The 20477-nt window shown below is 37.6% G+C and overlaps 1 protein-coding gene and 1 long non-coding RNA gene across 5 annotated transcripts in view; one reads left to right on the top strand and one right to left on the bottom strand.

Annotated features, from left to right (window-relative positions):
• Nucleotides 1-20477, top strand: part of LOC309658986 (uncharacterized protein) — a gene marked incomplete at its 3' end in the record, with an annotated part of 321204 nt that overhangs the window by 282680 nt on the left and 18047 nt on the right. The window contains exon 7 of one of the 4 annotated variants that reach the window (XM_082458303.1): nt 17376-17478. The exons of 1 other annotated variant lie outside the window; for it this stretch is intronic. In XM_082458303.1, coding sequence (XP_082314429.1) covers nt 17376-17478 — 103 coding nt within the window. Of the gene's footprint in view, nt 1-625; nt 4933-17375; nt 17479-20477 lie in introns of those variants that run through there. 2 more of the 4 variants (XM_082458305.1, XM_082458304.1) reach the window with 2 other exon arrangements.
• LOC309659039 overlaps nt 5069-20477 on the bottom strand; it is a 33384-nt gene continuing 17975 nt past the window's right edge. The window contains exon 2 of the long non-coding RNA XR_014262534.1: nt 5069-19320. This is a non-coding gene — a long non-coding RNA (uncharacterized lncRNA). The remainder of the gene's footprint in view (nt 19321-20477) is intronic.

Here is a 20477-nt window from a genome sequence, read left to right as displayed (position 1 = left end):
GGTGAACAGGAAATGTAATAAGAAAATACCCACTTCCCCTTCTCTGTAGGCTGATGACCTTCCCATAGGCAGCTCTTGAGTGGAGGGTGGAGAATCATAACTTTAAATGAAAATAGAGATGTTTTGTTTTGTTCTGTTTTGCCTTAGATTGAGTTTTCTAGAAGCAGAAGCTGAATGTAGAATTCAGGGGCAAACAACTTTTTGAGGACTTCTCTTCAGAAAAAGCCAGTAAGTTTAAGGATAAGGAAGGTGGAGAAGCAGAGCAAGGATGTGATTTCGCGTGAAGTGTAGCCTTGGTCTGATTTATGAGGGAGAGGTCTGCAGCATATCTTGCACGGCAGAACTGTCCCTCCTGGAGCCAGGAGCTCCTTTGAGAGTTCTCCTGAGAGAATTCTCTGGGAGCCATTCATAGACACAGCAGCTGAGAGATAGGCCTGCGAGCCCATTAAATGAGATGGAACAGGGTTGGGGGAACACCTAGCTTCTGCCACACTGATTTATATCTTGGACTGGAAGTTCTAGTTTCTGAATTGTGATCATATTTTACAGCTTAAAGTGATTGTAGGATTTTCTGTATCCTAAATGTGCTCAGAAAAGGCATGAGATTGTTCATGTTTCCATCCAGGGGCAGAGGAAGATGTCTCCTGACTCAAAAGGACAGCAGAATACAGAAAACAGAAACAAAATGGCTTTTTATGATAATGCCTCATGAGTCCTACATGTTCAATATGCCACATGTGTGTATACACACATATATCATGCATATATGCATGTTTACATATTTTATCACATTTCATAGCATACATACATGTATGTACCCATATGTATGAATACACACATACATACATATATATTTCATCTAATATCTCTTATAGCTCATAAAAAAAGAAGGTTATATTCTTTCAGTGATCTTAAAAAGCAGCCACTGTTAACATCCTTATTGTACAAACATTAAAATCTATATGGCTATTACTGCTATAGCAAAAGTATAGATGATACTCATATTTTCTTGTCAGCGTTCTACTTCTCTGAAATAAAGAAAGTTGAAAAGAGGGCATTTCTTTTTCTGCCAAAGATCTGGAAACACTTTGTCCCTGGAGTAGACTTCCAGCCAAATGAGGATCTCCATAGGAATGGAAGAAATCACACTCTCTGCTCCAGGATCCTGTGTTTGCCAGGTCACATTGCTTTACTTTGGATTTCTACCATCTGAGCGAGGGTCAGTCCAAGGATCTGAGACCCACCGTGGTGCAGCAGATTGCTGCGCATCGCCAGGGAAATGTGTCCTCTTGCGTCTTTGCCAGCTAAGAATCTGAAGATGAGATGTTTGCATCCCTGGCGCCTCACATTTTGTGCCAAACCAGGACTGCACTGCAAGAAGTCTCCTTGCCAATTTTCCTTTATTAAAAAGATACTCCTTTCCATGCCCAAGAATAACATGGAAAAGGATAACCATTTAACTATGTTTGACCATGGTCCTGAGGAATTCAGCAGGATCTCACAGAGTTCCAAACTATACATTTTTCAATTCACAAGCAAAGGATGAATGATACATCAACAGCACAATAATAGAAAATGTGTAATTCTTTAGAAGGCTTAACAATGTCACCAGAGTGCCAAGCATCCATGTTATGAAGGTTGTCATACACCATGGCTATAAACATAGTGTGCTAGCATTACATTTTGAGCAATAATAGAATATGCTTCTTTGAAAGTTGTGAAAGCTGAGCTGCCATTAAGGATTTGGCATTTCATTTTGCTGTATGGAAAGCCATTTAGCATGTGGTTTGACACCCAGCATTTGGGAGTTCGTCCAAGTTCAGTTGTCCTAGACAGTTAACATCTTCTTCTTGTAGAGTTTAGATAGCCCCACTAGCATTCAGGATTTCCAGCCACACACTGCATTATTTTAAAGCACATCTTTTAGTGCCAGACAACGGGCAAATGCTAGTGAAGTTCCAGGTAGAGGCATGTTTATTTGTTTTCTGTGGTTCAGAAACCATTTCCTTTTGCTTGAATAAGACACTGTCTAAAAGCAATTTCCTTTCTCTTTCCATGGCTCCATGAAATGGTAAATTATTAAAATGATCAGGGCTACTGGTATGATAGTGAATGAGAGGTGATCTCGCATTGGAGGAGGTACTGAGCATAGAGAAAATTTGAAAAAGGAACATAAATCCCTTCTATGGGATTCAAGGTTGGGTTTTTTTGTCATTAGTAGTTCCTCTGTCCTCCCTTGATCTACACACACACTCCTTGGTTCCACTACTGCATTATAAAGATGATGCATCTCAGGATGAAGTTCTGTCTTTTAGCCCATGTCACTGCTCGGGAGATGTCATGAATATGAAGAAAACAATGAAGTAGAATTCACAAACAAAACTGAATGAAGTTGCTGAAAAGAAAACTTTGTTTGTAGCTGGATCTCTGTGTACAGAGAGACCCAGTACATCCATACTGGACGGTTAGTCAGAAAAATCTAGATTATGGCCCCTGCTCTGACACCCATGTAACTTTTGGCAAGACCTGTAACCACACTAAGCCTCAGTTTTCACTTCCATAAAATGGTGAAACTAGTTACCTGCTTTGCCAACTCCAAAGAATTATTGTTACGTGTCAAGTGAGGTAATGTATGTGAAAATACATCATGAACTGCAAAGTACTTTCCTAATGTAAAATACCAGTAGGACAGAATGTATGTTAAAGCTAGAGTTCAGATTGTTTTTCTTAACTTTTGTCCCTTCCTGTTTATTCACACTGCCACTAGGCCCCAGTCATCTCAGTTCCTACTCAGGGCTGGTCTCCTGCCTCCAATCCCATCCTTCAAAATCCTTTCATTCCCTCCTGTGCTTTGAAGCTAGGTGAATCTTCCTAAATTACCATTTTCCAGGGAAATATCTTAACTCTTGCAAGCCAGTCAAGTCCCACATAATATTTTAAAGTGATAAAAACGAGATGCCACTTTAAAGGAATAATGTAGATGGTAATGTAATGTAGGTATCAGTTTAGATCTCTCTGTCCCTTAGGAATCTGGAGATCTAAATAAATTGATTCCTACTCCTAATTCCATAACCCATCACTGGTCAAAATAATGTCATGCACATTACTGACATTATGTATATTTCCTCAAGATTGCTAGATTCATCTGAACTTTTTTCCTCCAAATGACAGAAATTCAACTTACAATATTTTAAGCAAAAAAGTAAATAGGTTTGCTTAAAAAACTGGAAAGTGGAAAGGAGGTATGGCTCGAGGCATGGCTAGCTTCAGTGACTTGAGTTATATCAATAGAATCCCGTCTTTTTCTTTTTGCTCTGCTTTCCCCTGTGTTGTCTTCACTCTTAGGCAGTTTCTCTTCATGTGGTAGACATGCTGATTAAGCAGCCTGAATTAACTAAGATTCATTAGCCATTAATTATTGCTGCAAGTAACAGAAAATAAAATAAAAATGGCTTAAATAAGATAGTCTATTTCTCTCTCACATGTGGGTCTGCATTTGAACAGTTCAGGGCTGGTAAGACAGCTATGTTCCATGAAATCTTCAGGTACCGATTCTCACAGCTTTCTGAACTGCCATCCCTGGAGCAGGGGTATTGTTCCTGGTCCAAGACGGAGGTCCTATCATAATATCCATACTCCAAGCAGCAGGATGCAAGAAGGGGAAAAATAATGATGAAGGATACAAAGCAACTGTCTCTTAAGAAAGATTTCTGAAAGCTCTCACATGACATTTTCACTTATGTACCATGTGTTGACATGGTCATAAGTAGCTCCAAGGGAAGCTGGAAAATGTAGGCTTTATTCTATAAGACCATTTGCCCTGCTGAAACTTTATTATTGTGGAAAAAGGAGAAAAAAGATATTGGAGAACAAGTAACAGTTTTTGCCACAGGTTTTTAACCGAACACACATTATATTAGCTTTGTAAAACTTCATGGAAAGAGAATATCTTCTCAGGTATGTTTGGTAGAAAACTCCTGGAAAGTCTTTGATAGACCCACCTTGAGTCACATGTTCATTGTTCAACCAATCACTGTCACTGGTGGGCATGCCTGATGAGACCAAGTCATGTGCTCAGCCCTGTGGTGGGGATGGGGGATGGGAACCAGACCAGCCACATAAGACCACATGGAATGGGCTCCTCCAGGATAAAAGCTATGTAGGAAGATTGTGATAGTTAATTTTACATGTCAACCTGACTGGGATAAGGGATGCCCAGACAACTGCTAAAACATTATTTCTGGTTGTGTTTGTGAGGGTGTCTCCAGAGGAGACTAGCATTTGAATTGGTAGACTGAATAAAGAAGATTGCCCTCACTAATGCAGTGGACATCATCCAATCCACTGAGAGCCTGAATAGAACAAAAAGTAGAGGAAGGGCAAATCTGTCCTTTCTGCTTGAGCTGAGACATCCACCTTTTCCTGCTCTTGGAGAAGCATTCCTGGTTTGTAGGCCTTTGGACTCAGACTGAATTACACCACCAGCGTTCCTAGTTCTCCAGTTTGCAGATGGCAGATTGTGGAACTGTTCAGCCTTCATAATCATATGAGCCAATTCCTATAATAAATCTCCTCTTATATATATATATATATATATATATATATCTCCTATTGGTTCTGTTTCTCTGGAGAATCTTGTCTAGTACAGGGAGGATGTCTAATATGATAGAAAAGAGGAAGGGATGCTGGGTGATATGAAGAACATATGTTCACCATGGCTTCTCTGTCTCCAGTTTCAGCACAAGAATATTTTATTTTATTCTTTGTCAGCTGAGAAGCAAAACTCATTTTCTTCACTGAGTGAAAAAAATCTCCCCCACTGTAATTTCTGTACAGAGTAGTCAGAATAACATTTTACCATATATGTCTAAATACGAAAAAAGCCTGAATATTAAGCTACACTTCTATTTCCCCAAAGAAATACAAATGTTGTATGAATGTAAACCTTTGGAGTTGTGCAGTGCATAACATGAACAACCTTATGAGGCATCCCTAGGTGCTATCATTGGAAATTTTACCCCAAGTGTCAATCAGCCACTGGTGTAATACTAGGAAGAGTTTTTCTTTCTTTTTTTTTTTTGTATTTTATTTTATTTATTTATTTTTATACAGCAGGTTCTTATTAGTTATCTATTTTATACATATTAGTGTATATATGTCAATCCCAATCTCCCAATTCATCCCACCACCAACAACAACCCCCTCCCACCCGCTTTCCCGCCTTGGTGTCCATACATTTATTCTCTACATCTGTGTCTCTATTTCTGCCTTGCAAACTGGTTCATCTATACCATTTTTCTAGATTCCACATATATGCGTTAATATACGATATTTGTTTTTCTCTTTCTGACTTACTTCACTCTGTAGGACAGTCTCTAGGTCCATCCATGTCTCTACAAATGACCCAATTTCATTCCTTTTTATGGCTGAGTAATATTGCATTGTATATATGTACCACATCTTCTTTATCCATTCGTCTGTCGATGGGCACTTAGGTTGCTTCCATGTCCTGGCTATTGTAAATAGTGCTGCAATGAACATTGAGGTGCATGTGTCTTTTTGAATTACGGTTTTCTCTAGGTATATGCCCAGTAGAGGGATTGCTGGGTCATACGGTAATTCCTTTTTTAGTTTTTCAGGAACCTCCATACTGTTCTTCATAGTGGCTGTATCAATTTACATTCCCACCAACAGTGAAAGAGGGTCCCCTTTTCTCCACGCCCTCTCCAGCATTTGTTGTTTGTAGATTTTCTGATAATGCCCATTCTAACCGGCATGACGTGATACCTCATTGGACTTCTGATTTGCGTTTCTCTAATAATTAGTGATGTTGAGCATCTTTTTGTGTGCTTCTTGGCCATCTGTATGTCTTCTTTGGAGAAATGTCTATTTAAGTCTTCTGCTCAGTTTTTTATTGGGTTGTTTGTATTTTTAATATTGAGCTGAATGAGCTGTTTATATATTTTGGAGATTAATCCTTTGTCCGTTGATTCATTTGCAAATATTTTCTCCCATTCTGAGGGTTGTCTTTTCGTCTTGTTTATGGTTTCCTTTACTGTGCAAAAGCTTTTAAGTTTAATTAGGTCCCATTTGTTTATTTTTGTTTTTATTTCCATTACTCTAGGAGGTGGGTCAAAAAAAATCTTGCTGTGATTTATGTCAAAGAGTGTTCTTCCTATGTTTTCCTCTAAGAGTTTTATAGTGTCCAGTCTTACATTTAGGTCTTTAATCCATTTTGAGTTTATTTCGGTGTGTGGTGTTAGGGAGTGTTCTAATTTCATTCTTTTACATGTAGCTCTCCACTTTTCCCAGCACCACTTATTGAAGAGACTGTCTTTTCTCCATTGTATATCCTTGCCTCCTTTGTCATAGATTAGTTGACCATAGGTGTGTGGGTTTATCTATGGGCTTTCTATCCTGTTCCATTGATTTATATTTCTGTTTTTGTGCCAATACCATATTGTCTTGATTACTGTAGCTTTTTAGTATAGGCTGAAGTCAGGGTGTCTGATTCCTCCTGCTCCGTTTCTCTCCCTCAAGATTGCTTTGGCTATTTGGGGTCTTTTGTGTTTCCATACAAATTTTAAGATTTTTTGTTCTAGTTCTGTAAAAAATACCATCGGTAATTTGATAGAGATTGCATTGAATCTATAGATTGCTTTGGGTAAAATAGTCACTTTCACAATATTGATTCTTCCAATCCAAGAACATGGTATATCTCTCCATCTGTTTGTGTCATTTTGATTTCTTTCATCAGTGTCTTATAGTTTTCTGTATATAGGTCTTTTACCTCCTTAGGTAGGTTTATTCCTAGGTATTTTATTATTTTTGTTGCAATGGTGAATGGGATTGTTTCCTTAATTTCTCTTTCTGATCTTTTGTTGTTAGTGTGTAGGAATGCAAGAGATTTCTGTGCATTAATTTTGAATCCTGCAACTTTACTAAATTCATTGATTAGCTCTAGTAGTTTTCTGGTGGCATCTTTAGGATTCTCTATGTATAGTATCATGTCATCTGCAAACAGTGACAGTTTTACTTCTTTTCCAATTTGTATTCCTTTTATTTCGTTTTCTTCTCTGATTGCCGTGGCTAGGACTTCCAAAACTATGTTGAATAATATGGCGAGAGTGGACATTCTTGTCTTGTTCCTGATCTTAGAGGAAATGCTTTCAGTTTTTCACCATTGAGAATGATGTTTGCTGTGGTTTTGTCGTATATGGCCTCTATTATGTTGAGGTAGGTTCCCTCTATGCCCACTTTCTGGAGAGTTTTTATCATAAATGGGTGTTGAATTTTGTCAGAAGCTTTCTCTGCATCTATTGTGGTGATCATATAGTTTTTATTTTTCAATTTGTTAATATGGTGTATCACATTGACTGATTTGTGTATATTGAAGAATCCTTGCATCCCTGGGATAAATCCCACTTGATCATGGTGTATGATCCTTTTAATATGTTGTTGGATTCTGTTTGCTAATATTTTGTTGAGGATTTTGAATGTATATTCATCAGTGATATTGGTCTGCAATTTTCTTTTTTTATGGTATCTTTGTCTGGTTTTGGTATCAGGGTGATGGTGGCCTCATAGAATGAGTTTGGGAGTGTTCCTTCCTCTGCAATTTTTTGGAAGCGTTTGAGAAGGATAGGTGTTAGCTCTTCTCTAAATATTTGGTAGAATTCACCTGTGAAGCCATCTGGTCCTGGACTTTTCTTTGTTGGAAGATTTTTATCACAGTTTCAATTTCATTACTTGTGATTGGTCTGTTCATATTTTCTATCTCTTCCTGGTTCAGTCTTGGAAGGTTACACATTTCTATGAATTTGTCCATTTCTTCCAGGTTGTCCATTTTATTGGCATATAGTTGCTTGTAATAGTCTCTTATGATGCTTTGTATTTCTGCAGTGTCCATTGTAACTTCTCCTTTTTCATTTCTAATTTTAATGATTTGAGTCCTCTCCCTATTTTTCTTGATGAGTCTGGCTAAAGGTTTATCAATTTTGTTTATCTTCTCAAAGAACCAGCTTTTAGTTTTATTGATCTTTGCTCCTGTTTTTGTTCTTTCTATTTCATTTATTTCTGCTCTGATCTTTATGATTTCTTTCCTTCTGCTAACTTTGGGTTTTGTTTGTTCTTCTTTCTCCAATTCCTGTAGGTGTAAAGTTAAATTGTTTGAGATTTTTCTTGTTTCTTGAGGTAGGATTGTATTGTTATAAACTTTCCTCTTAGAACTTCTTTTGCTGCATCCCATAGGTTTTTGATCATTGTGTTTTCATTGTCATTTGTCTCTAGGTATTTTCTGATTACCTCTTTGATTTCTTCAGTGATCTCTTGGTTACTTAGTAACGTATTGTTTAGCCCCATGTGTTTGGTTTTTTTCCCTGTAATTGATTTCTAATCTCATAGCATTGTGGTCAGAAAAGATGCTTGATATGATTTCAATTTTCTTAAATTTGCCAAGGCTTGATTTGTAACCCAAGATGTGATCTCTCCTGGAGAATGTTCCGTGTGCACTTGAGAAGAAAGTGTAATCTGCTGTTTTCAGATAGAATGTCCTATAAATATCAATTAAATGTATCTGGTCTATTGTGTCATTTAAAGCTTGTGTTTCCTTATTAATTTTCTGTTTGGATGATCTGTCCATTGATGTAAGTGAGGTGTTAAAGTCCCCCATTATTATTGTGTTACTGTCGATTTCTTCTTTTATAGCTATTAGCAGTTGCCTTATGTATTGAGGTGCTCCTATGTTGGGAGCATATATATTTATAATCGTTATATCTTCTTGGATTGATCCCTTGATCATTATGTAGTGTCCTTCCTTGTCTTTTGTAACATTCTTTTTTTTAAAGTCTATTTTATCTTATATGAGTATTGCTACTCCAGCTTTCTTTTGATTTCCATTTGCATGGAATATCTTTTTCCATCCCCTCACTTTCAGTCTGTATGCGTCCCTAGGTCTGAAGTGGGTCTCTTGTAGACAGCATATATATGGGTCCTGTTTTTGTGTCTATTCAACGAGTCTGTGTCTTTTGGTTGGAACATTTAATCCATTCATATTTAAGGTAATTATCGATATGTATGTTCCTATTACCATTTTTTGAATTGTTCTGGGTTTGTTTCTATAGGTCCTTTTCTTCTCCTGTGTTTCCAATGTAGAGAAGTTCCTTTAGCATTTGTTTTTGAGCTGGTTTGGTGGTGCTGAATTCTCTTAACTTTTGCTTGTCTGTAAAGCTTTTGATTTCTCTGTCAAATCTGAATGAGATCCTTGCAGGGTAGAGTAATCTTGGTTGTAGGTGCTTCACTTTCATCACTTTAAATATATTGTGCAACTCGCTTCTGGCTTGTAGAGTTTCTGCTGAGAAATCAGCTGTTAACCTTATGGCAGTTCCCTTGTATTTTATTTGTCATTTTTCCCTTGTTGCTTTTAATAATTTTTCTTTGTCTTTAATTTTTGTCAATTTGATTACTACATGTCTCGGCATGTTTCTCCTTGGGTTTATCCTGCCTGGGACTCTCTGTGCTTCCTGGACTTGGGTGGCTATTTCCTTTCCCATGTTAGGGAAGTTTTTGACTATAATTTCTTCAAATATTTTCTTGGGTCCTTTCTCTCTCTCTTCTCCTTCTGGGACCCCTATAATGTGAAAGTTGGTGCATTTAATGTTGTCCCCGAGGTCTCTTAAGCTGTCTTCATTTCTTTTCATTCTTTTTTCTTTATTCTGTTCCGCAGCAGTGAATTCCACCATTCTGTCTTCCAGGTCACTTATCCGTTCTTCTGTCTCAGTTATTCTGCTATTGGTTCCTTCTAGTGTATTTTTCATTTCAGTTATTGTAGTGTTCATCTCTGTTCATTTGTTCTTTAATTCTTCTAGGTCTTTGTTAAACATTTCTTGCATCTTTTCAATCTTTGCCTCCATTCTTTTTCCGAGGTCCTGGATCATCTTCACTATCATTATTCTGAATGCTTTTTCTGGGAGGTTGCTTATCTCCACTGCATTTAGTTGTTTTCCTGGGGTTTTACCTTGTTCCTTCATCTGGTACATAGTCCTCTGCCTTTTCATTTTGTCTGTCTTTCTGTGAATGTGATTTTCATCCCACAGGCTGCAGGATTGTAGTTCTTTTTGCTTCTGCTGTCTGCCCTCTGGTGGATGAGGCTATCTAAGAGGCTTGTGCAAGCTTCCTGATGGGAGGGACTGGTGATGGGTAGCGGTGGGTGTTGCTCTGGTGGGCAGAGCTCAGTAAAACTTTAATCTGCTTGTCTGCTGATGGGTGGGGCTGAGTTTCCTCCTTGCTGGTTGTTTAGCCTGAAGCAACCCAGCACTGGAGCCTACCCGGCTCTTTGGTGGGGCTAATGGTTGACTCTGGGAGGGCTCACACCAAGGAGTACTTCCCAGAACTTCTGCTGCCAGTGTCCTTGCCCCTGTGGTGAGCCACAGCTGCCCCCTGCCTCTGCAGGGGACCCTCCAACACTAGCAGGTAGGTTTGGTTCAGTCTCCTATGAGGTTACTGCTCCTTCCCTCTGAGTCCTGATGTGCACACTACTTTGTGCCCTCCAAGAGTGGAGTCTCTGTTTCCTCCAGACCTGTTGGAGTCCTGCAGTCAAATCCCGCTAGCCTTCAAAGTCTGATTCTCTGGGAATTCCCCCTCCCATTGCCAGACCCCCAGGTTTGGAAGCCTGACATGGGGCTCAGAACCTTCACTCCAGTGGATGGACTTTTGTTGTATAATTGTTCCCCAGTTTGTGAGTCACCCACCCAGCAGTTATGAGATCTGATTTTATTGTGATTGTGCCCCTCCTACCATCTCACTGCGGCTTCTCCTTTGTCTTTGGATGTAGGGTATCTTTTTTGGTGAGTTCCAGTGTCTTCCTTTCGATGATTGTTCAGCAGTTAGTTGCGATTCCGATGCTCTCGCAAGAGGGAGTGAGAGTTTTTATTTTCTATGATTCCTGTAGGTAAATAATCGTAATCACTGCAACCTAACCATATGTTGTATTTTTAAAAATTCTTTTTAAATAGCCTCTTATTATTCCTAAGTGAAACCCAACACTTGTCATTGTGCGGTTATCATAACCTTAGGAATATTTACTAAATCTGCTATTTTAAAAATTGCCAATTTTATCAGGTTAGTGTCTTTCAACCTTGGCTGCTGCACCTTAGAATCACCTGAGGGATCTTAAGGAAAAAAATTGATTCTAAGGTCTCATTGTCAATTAATTAATCAGACGATCTAAGAAGTGGGGCTTGATCTCCATCTTTTTTTTTTTTAATGTGGGTTTCTTCAGATTGACCTTTGCAAGCAACTAAAATTAACATTGATTGTGATCTATGTTGGCTAATTGGTTTTCCATAAAAAAATTTGTCGAAAATGGAGTATGAGAGATTTCATAAAGACTCAAATATAGAGTGGGGTTTTTTTTGCCTTATATACAGACACATACAGACTTACGTTTTCTCAGTTATCTCAGTCATCTGAAAATGCAGAAACTGTGCATCTTCCTAGTCATGGATATTTGGACTCACTCCCAAGAGGGATCCAAACTCCCTGTCCTTCCCACCTCCCTGGCATTTTAACTGGCAGGACTTACTCTGCTGTTTGAACCCTGTGGTTCATCTTTGCTGGTGAACAATCTTAACATCATTTTCATTTTGTCTAGACTTAAGCTTATACTCTTTAACAATTGAAAGAAATATCCTGAGCTCAGCCTTGTCCTAGGTTGCTCTGTTGAAGCTGCCATATGTCTTAAATGTGCAGAGGCCCATCAGAACCTAGAATTTGGCCTTATACCAAGCAAGTGTATCTTGCTTGTACAGTGTCGTAAATCCACCAGTGAACCTGTGCTAATTTAACTTAATTCCTTTCTCAAATGGCTTTACAAAATGTTAGTAACTGACGGTCAGTTGCAGAATTTATTTTCATGGTCTGATCAGCATTTTCAATGATGGAAACCTGATTGCCAAAATGTCTGGGTCCCCCACCCATTCTCTTCAGCCATTGTTTAGAAGTTGCCATTTTGACTCTAATGAGATGTCATGCACTAGTTTAGAGGCAGAATTTGCGCTGGCTGTTGGGAGGGATATGGAAGTCGTGAAGGGTCACTTTCTGCAGCTGCTCACTACTAGCTCTAAAGGCATGAATTCAGTGTTTCACTAAGAAGAAGAGGAAAAAAGGTCAGGGGATGGAAATAAAAGAAAGCACAGTCTCATTACAAAAATGTTTTGATGTAGCTGATGAAGAAGGGAGGAAAGATAAAGTTGATCCACCCATTACCACCAGGGACTGTGTCCTCCCGGAATGACTATTGGCTGGATCATTACCTTCTTTCTCATTCTAATCCTAAATTGAAACCTGGGGGATTTTCAGACACCCCAAACCTTTCATTGTTGTTGGGGTGTTAATAATCAGGTCTCCAGTTGCCCACGTAGTACTCCTATGCAACCCCCCTGCATCTAACCATTATGGGGTTAAGCTTTTGCTGAGTTCCTCTGTCAAGGGTGCTGGTGCCTCTGTTCTGGGTCTCCCAAGGGCTGCTTCTAAGGAGCCAAGTTTTTCATGGGGGCAGCATGGTGGAGTGGAAATCGCCTGGGCTTGGGCGCCTGATAGATCTGCAGCTTCCTTGTTGTGAATGGATAAATGGAAAATGCCTAGCATTGTGTAAAAAGGGCTCAACAAGTGATATTTGTAAGCCATGCTAAGTATATAGGATATAAGAGAAGATACCAGGAGGGAAATTATAAACACAAAGTAGGTGATGAGACAGCAAACACCTTAGCAAGGCAATTTAATTTAGGAAAGTGATTAAAGACAAAAGAAAGCTGAGACAGCTTGATAGCTGTAGTTTTAGAGAAGGATATGAACTTACTCATTTGTTTCTCTTGCATCGATCTTCATAGAAAGTGAAAATGGACTGATTCTGATGGCATTAATTCTTTGACTACCCATAGTCTTGTCCCTTTGCACAGGTCAACAAAGTAATACTAGAAGGGACTTAGAAATAGGAATTAGATCTTTCTAATCATAGCTCTGATCCTAGTTAACTGTTTATACTGTCACAAATAATTTGGTGTTTTGAGGTCTCCATTTTTTCATCTGTAAGAGGGTGACAAACCCCCTGCCTTTTTCCCAGGGGGTTTCAAGGCTCAACTGAAATAGTACTTACCCACTTATTTACCTCATTTATTCATTTAACAAATATCTATTGTCTACTATGCACCAAGCACTGTTCTTGGTGCTGGGGATATAGGAGTGAACAATGCAGACTAAAGTCCCTGCTTTTATGGGTCTTACATTTCAGCAGTAGGGAAAGACACTAAAGAAATAACAGATAAATGTATAATATGTCAGGTATTGATAAGTGCTATAAAGAAAATAGGTAGCATGGGAGATAGAATTATTGAAAAATCTTTATAAACTGTAAAGAAGTATTAAAATTTAAGATTTTACCCTAATTTCAGGCTTGATTGATTAATAGGATTAAGCTCAAGGTCTTTGGCACTAGAGAATATATTTTATTCTTTCAAACAAGGGGGAATTCCCATTATTATTCATTACAAGATTAGCCTTTTTAAAAAGGACCCATTTCCCCACCTTTTCCTAAGTCCTTACACTGATGTGAGCCTTTTTGGAAAGAACTCATCCACTTTAAAATAGAGGGGAATTTAAGTCAGCATCAGAAATATCTAGGATTTGAGTGTTTCCTGAATCCTAATTCCAGTCTTCCTCTTTCTGTTTCTTTGGAAAGTTCTATTTTCTTTTTCTTTTTTTTTCTTCTTCTTTTTTTTTTTTTTTGCCTTAATTCCCATTCTGGAAAATAGGAGAGATCTTTTTTTGTGGATTACTCAGTGCTTTGTTTTGTTCTTAGGCCTATGAAGATGGAGTCATGTTATCTTTATAGGAGCTATGTATTAAATATTAATCGTCAATAGTGGTTATACTCAGTTCATTTTAAGTAATTTCCTGATGAATGTTAAAAGCACACTTCTTAAACATTTGTGAATGTGCCTGTAAATGGAAGACACGTCTCTGAATAGAGAGAATAGCAAATCACTCTATTCTTCCACTGGGGTGGACACAATTGAATTACAAAGTGAGACTGAGAAGCCAGTTGCAGATTTTATTTTAACACAAACAGAGCACTCTCACCTACCCAAGGCTGAGTACTACCAACTCTAACTAGGAGAATTGCTTCCGTATAATACAAGTAGCCCTTGGGCATTAAGCTGGCAGTTCTGCAAAATCAAAGTAGTAGAATTCAAATTAATTTAGATACTCATTCCATTAAGCTGGGCTTCTTTAAAATGGAACTCCGTATGTTAATATTCAGTAGTAACAGTTCATTATCTCTTGTTCTAAGATGCTTTAAATACTCTTTACACAGTCTCTAGTTGTCACAGGAGGTTGACCAACAGAAATATTTCCCAAGCCTTTTTAACAGTGACAAGATATTACCTTGCTCTCAAAGGGCAAGGAGGGTCAATGGATGGATGCTGTGAATAACTCCTATAGAGGAATCTTCCTTCACTTGTTCTCTGGACTCAAAGAACAAATATTAAAAGAATCAATACAGTATTTTATAAAAGAATGAGCCCCTAGGGGCTTCCCTGGTAGCACAATGGTTGAGAGTCTGCCTGCCAATGCAGGGGACACGGGTTCGAGCCCTGGTCTGGGAAGATCCCACATGCCGCAGAGCAACTGGGCCCGTGAGCCATAATTACTGAGCCTGCGCGTCTGGAGGCTGTGCTCCGCAACAAGAGAGGCCGCGATAGTGGGAAGGCCCGCGCACCGCGATGAAGAGTGGCCCCCGCTCGCCGCAACTAGAGAAAGCCCTCGCACAGAAACGAAGACCCAACACAACCATAAATTTAAAAAAAAAAAAAAAAATGCAAACCTTAAAAAAAAAAAAAAAAAAAGAATGAGCCCCTAAAGTTATGGGCAGGATATGGACTGTGTTGTGACTTTGAAAATGCCATGCTTTGCCCCAGTAACCAATATCATTAGCTTTAAATTGTCCTCTAAGCTCAAATCCAGGGATTTTTCCCAAGTTTGTTTCTCTGAAAATTTTTCATTTGTCTAAAGTGGGAAAGACTCTTGCATTTTTATTTTAATAAACTGCTAAGAAGGCTGGAAATTAAGATAACATTGAGATCATAAAACCCAAAATCTAACTTAATAGTCTCAGCATGAGGGTGAATATTTTTTACAACAACAGTTCATTATAACTTCCCTGTCTTCAAGCTATTCTATTTGTTTGTTTGTTTGTCTTACTAAAGGGAACTAAAGATCTTATTTCTTTGCAGTTTGTTAGAAGAAAATAAGGTTTTGCATGATAGAAACACCAGAATAAACAGTGATTTAATTAGGTATTTAAGTATTTGCTAAAACATTATCTATTTCTCTCTCAAGTCCTACTTAAAAAATCAATTACTTCCTTTGAAAAATAGATTTTTTTTAATGTTTGTATGTGCCACAATTTCCGGTATGAAACTCAACTTTTTAAAAGTAAGAATCATAGTCAAATGGTCCATTCCATTTTTTCTTTCTTATTTTTTCTACCTTTCCTCTCAGTTCCTACAGTTCTCAACAGGCTGTGTATCTGTGCACCTGAGGGAAAAGACAAACATCTTTTTGGAATAAAGCTGTATGATACAATTTGCTGGCAGAAGTGGGAGGAATTCTCTCAGGCACACTCTTTTTTGACTCCCGCCATCTTGACCAGAGCTTCTCTCTATCCATACTCCAATCTCATAATTTGAAAAGAAAAAGAAAACATTATTCCAGCTCATTCTGGCTTGAAATAGGCCTTTGAGAGGTATTTACAAAGAGTCATTTCCATGACAATATCAAAGCCCTCAATTTCTATTCCCTGTTATAAAGAGGAAAATCTCTCATTCAAGTGACCCTTCAGATCTGTATTTATCCAAGGTGTGAGATCAATGTGAAATGAGCCCATAAAGTGGTTGGGAAAAACCAATGAGCAGGCCCTGGGATTCTTTCCTGGGATGTTAAGGGGTTCCATGTAACCTCAGCTCTATTTGCATTAGTCCTTTGTTCAATATAAGAATTATAGAGAGCACTTTAGGTTAGGAAATTGAAACTTTATCTACTTCTATTCTAGATTCTTTTGAAAGCCCAGACACATCTGATAAAATAAAAACACATTTGTATAGGCAGGGGCACTTTTCTAAGAAATTTAAAAAATTCAAATAACTGGGGAATTTGATAGATTAGTATTTAAAGAACAGTCATATCTGTTCTCTTTTAAAGTCATTCTACTTCTGCATTGTTTTATAATCTTAAAATATTTTTAAAAATATTTTCTATAGTGCTAGAAACAGAAAACCTTTTTTTTTTTATGGTGGGGTTTTTGAGTAGTAATTCTGCTTTTGGTACTTTTTTCAAAACACTGAAGATAGTAAAATGAAAAATAAATATGCTGAACTTAAAAAAATTTCTCTTTTTAAAAAGCTGTTTTGAGTTTCAGATGGGATTTCAGTCTTTTTCCTATTTTGTGGGAAAGATTTTGGCTTTTAAATTGCACAGCAAATCTAACCATCAAGGGCAAGAAAATCTTGGACGCACATTGAACTAATGCTGTAAATTCTCTTATATGTCTTCAAATACTTTGGAGAAATCTACAGGAGACGAGGAACTGTTTTTGTTTTTGTTTTCCCTCTTCCCCTTTTGGGAAGTAAAAAGTACTGTTGGACACAGAGTTTCATAATAATAACATAATTATTTTTGTTTTCTCACCAATGCCAGCATGCTACTGGTAAGGTACAACGGTACTGAAAAGAAGTCATCTGAGAACTGAATTCTAACCACTTAAAAAATATCTCCTGCAGCCACCAACCCCCCCCAACCACACCGTTCCCTCTGCTTTGTAAAAAGCTATTTCAAAAATTTCTTAGCAGTGATACAGCTGCACAGAGTGAATTGATAAAATAGTAATTACATAATCATAACTAGATTAATATTAACTCCAAAGTCAATGTAATAAAATAATAAACTTCTGCATTGTTTTATAACCTTAAAATATTTTTTTGTGTGTGTGAACTATCTCATTTTCCAAAAAACTGGGAAACTTTGGGCATATGACTATGTTACAAGGACAAGTAAAGTACTGTATGTTCTTGGAGTCCATGAGGCAAAATTCTTTGGCTGATTCCATTTGCATGGCTTGTGAAGAGCTGAATTCTTGTGCCTCAGTTTCTCTATTAAAAACATGGATTAAAAAAAAAAAAACATGGTTAAAGAAACCATTGGCTAATAAGCACAAATGTTCAAAGGTCTCAAAGTTGAGTTTTTCTTCTGAATTTGCAACTAGATGAGAATGAGGAAATATAGGAGATAAGGAATACATTATAAAATGAAGGCCTGTGAAGTTTTCTTTTAGGTGAGCTGGTTAATGAGCAGACCTTTTCCCCTACATGTGGTCTGAGCAATTTTGCAGTCAGTACCTGGGACTGCAAAGCCCATGTGTGGTAAGGAATTTTTCATTTCAAGTGTCATGTTCCATCTTGCTGCTGCCATGCCACATTGCTTAACTTTGGAGATTATATATATATATATATAAATAATATCTTAATCTTAGAATATGTTGGGCATAGTGGGTACTTGTTAGGCTTGATAATGATTTCTATCCCCTTCTATGTTATACATATGATATTTTTATGATGTCTCTATTGTAAATATTTTCCTCAATGTATTTGAAATTTGCTTTGTAGTCAAAAAAGGAGACCACTTTACTGGGGACAGTGTGCTTAGTGGTGTGAAAACAGGTTTTGGAGTCAGGAATTCCAACGTGGATTTACTAAATATCCTTGGATAAGTTATTTAAACTTTCTGACTCTCAGATTTCTCATCTGAACATTGGAAGTAATAATGCACAATTCTCAATTTTGTTGGGAGACAAATGAGATGAAAAAACATGCCTAGTGTGGTGCTTGGCATACAAATGATTTATTTTATTATTGCTGTTTTTAATAGAGGCAAAACTCTACTATATACTTTCATTAAAAACCTTCTTTGAAGATTTTTTGAAAAATTGAGTTGACTAAATGGAGTGACCCAAATGGATTAAGTTACCCAGTTGTTTTTTTTTTTAATGTAGATAGCATTAGTGATATTTTTGTCTTTCAAGCATTGATTTCATTTTTATCAGAATACTTGGACAGTGGATATTTTAGACATGTGTGAAAGAAATATAACCAACATTTTTTTCTGCATCTTAATTTTAGCTCATGCCTTCATTGAGCTGTTTGAGCTTCTGCCCACCTTTCCAGGGTTACATACAGATTTGGGGGCTTATACAATACCAGAGCACAGGGATGGGAGTGGGCAAATTCTCTCTTAGTCATTGGTACACAAAAGTCACTGCTTCTGGGAATTCTTGGACAAAGATCAGGAAAAACTCCATTCTCCTTGCCAGGTCCTAAGTTAGTTGGCTATTTTCATAAAGCAATGAGTGAAAGATTCAGGATTTTAAGAAACAGACATTAATCTGAAGAATTTTTATAGCAATGCCCCTTTTATTTTCCATTCAAAATAAAATTAAATAAAAATCGGATATTATCCATGCTCATTTCTCAATGTTTTACTCATGAAGTTTCATTTTTATTTCTTTGGTCTAAGCGACAAAGATGAAGCTTCCCATATCCACTTGATGCCTTGTCTTTGGAAAACAGACAAAAAAAAGTTTATTCAGAGTCAAGTTCAAAGAGCACAACCTACTCACTACTTCCTTTTGAAAGTGAGGTGAACTGCCTTCCTTTTTAATATCTGAGATGATTGACAGGGATGACATTTAATTAGAATGTTTTCTTTCTCATTTGAGGCAAGCATCTTTTATTGTCTAGTGGAAATATTACCAAGTAGCAAGCTGTGGTAGCCAGCCTCCAAGATGGTGCCTAATAAGCTATACTTTGTAGTATTTTTCATCTTGGATATTCCTCTCCCACAATCAGTAGGCTTGACCGGTGTAGCCAATGGGGTCCTAGAGCAAATGACAGTGTACAACTTCTGAAGCTTGGTCATAAAAGCCACATTGTGGTTTCTGCCTTGTCTTCTCTTGAATCTCTTTCCTGGGGGAAACCAGCCATCATGTTGGAAGAATCCTCAAGCAGCCCTATGGAAGAGAGTAACTGGGCCCTCCTGCCAAGAGCCAAGGTGAACTTGCTAGTCATGTGAGTGAGCCGTCTTGGAAGTAGATCTTCCAGACTCAGTCAAGCTATCAGATGAGTATAGTCTCAGTTGACGTTTTGACTCATGAGAGAGCCTGAGCCAAAAATGACACAGTTGAGTCACTCCCAAATTCTTGATGAACAGAAACTGTATGAGATAATAAATAGTCATTACAATTTAAGCCATTAAGTTTTGGAGTAATTTGTTATGCAGCAATAGATAACTAACACACAAGTATATAAAAGTTCTTATGAATATATACAAAGACTTTATTGATAATCCCTTACTTTTTTCCCCTCCCTTTGTAAATTATACACATTATCTTTTGGAAATGAATGGCTCAAGTTGTGTGGTCCTGCACTCTTCAAACGATAGTCCACATTTGTCAAGTTCATTTTTTTCCCCCAGAAGAGAGCACATGTCAAATGACTAAGAGTTTTAGTCAGCTGAGCAAGAAAGTCCAAAATTATCCTGTCTTTGTCCACATGCCTCTCTCAGTTCCTTCAAGTACCACTCTTGGTGGAAGTGGGTAAGTGGAACTCAGGAAAATTTTTGCTGTTTCTGTGCCAATTTGGTGGCGGGGGGGGGAATAAGTATGGGAGATTCTGAACTGTCTATATTCTCATCTACTTAGGTCCACCACAGTTATGCCTTCTTTCCAGGAGTCATGCCGTAGTGTCATCTTTATAGAACCTTCCAAAATCTCTACTATTATCATCAACTAGGGGACTCATTTCTATTTTTATCTGTGTGTGTGCATGTGTGTGTGGGGGGGGGGGTGGTGAGTGGAGGTGATAGATGTAGCATCTTCCTGTTTCTTCCAAATATTTTATCTCTACCCCAGATATTTTTATTTAAATTTTTAAGCATTTGAAAACCAAAGTCAGAAAGACTCTTAGATTTTTCTGCTTTTTGCCTTTTTTCACTCCTCTTTGTTTGAATGAAGTGAAGGGAAGAAGGGAACACTGGGAGAAAAAAAAAGGAGCATATTAATATTTCAAAAATATTATCCCAACACATTTGCAGCAATTAAAACAGGGGTTTCAAGTTTCATCTGGATATTACCCTAAAATTATATGTTAATAAAAGTTATCTGGAGGTGGGAATAGACATTGAGAATGAAATTTAAGGAAAGCTTAGAGACTTCTGTGGGTTCTAGGTGTTTTGGAAAACTTGAAACATCTATTCTTAGGACCCCTCAAATAAAGTTTTTACAATAGTATAATTTAGATACATTTTAATATCACAATAACTATTGAATTCCTTTAAACATTCCACAACTTTAGGTAAGCTAGTTCTCAGCG

This window comes from Balaenoptera physalus (genome assembly GCF_965194825.1).
Source record: "Balaenoptera physalus genome assembly, chromosome: 3".
NCBI classification, from domain to species: Eukaryota; Metazoa; Chordata; class Mammalia; order Artiodactyla; family Balaenopteridae; genus Balaenoptera; species Balaenoptera physalus.
Note: the sequence above shows the minus strand (reverse complement) of the source record. Positions and strands in the feature narration are given on the sequence as shown.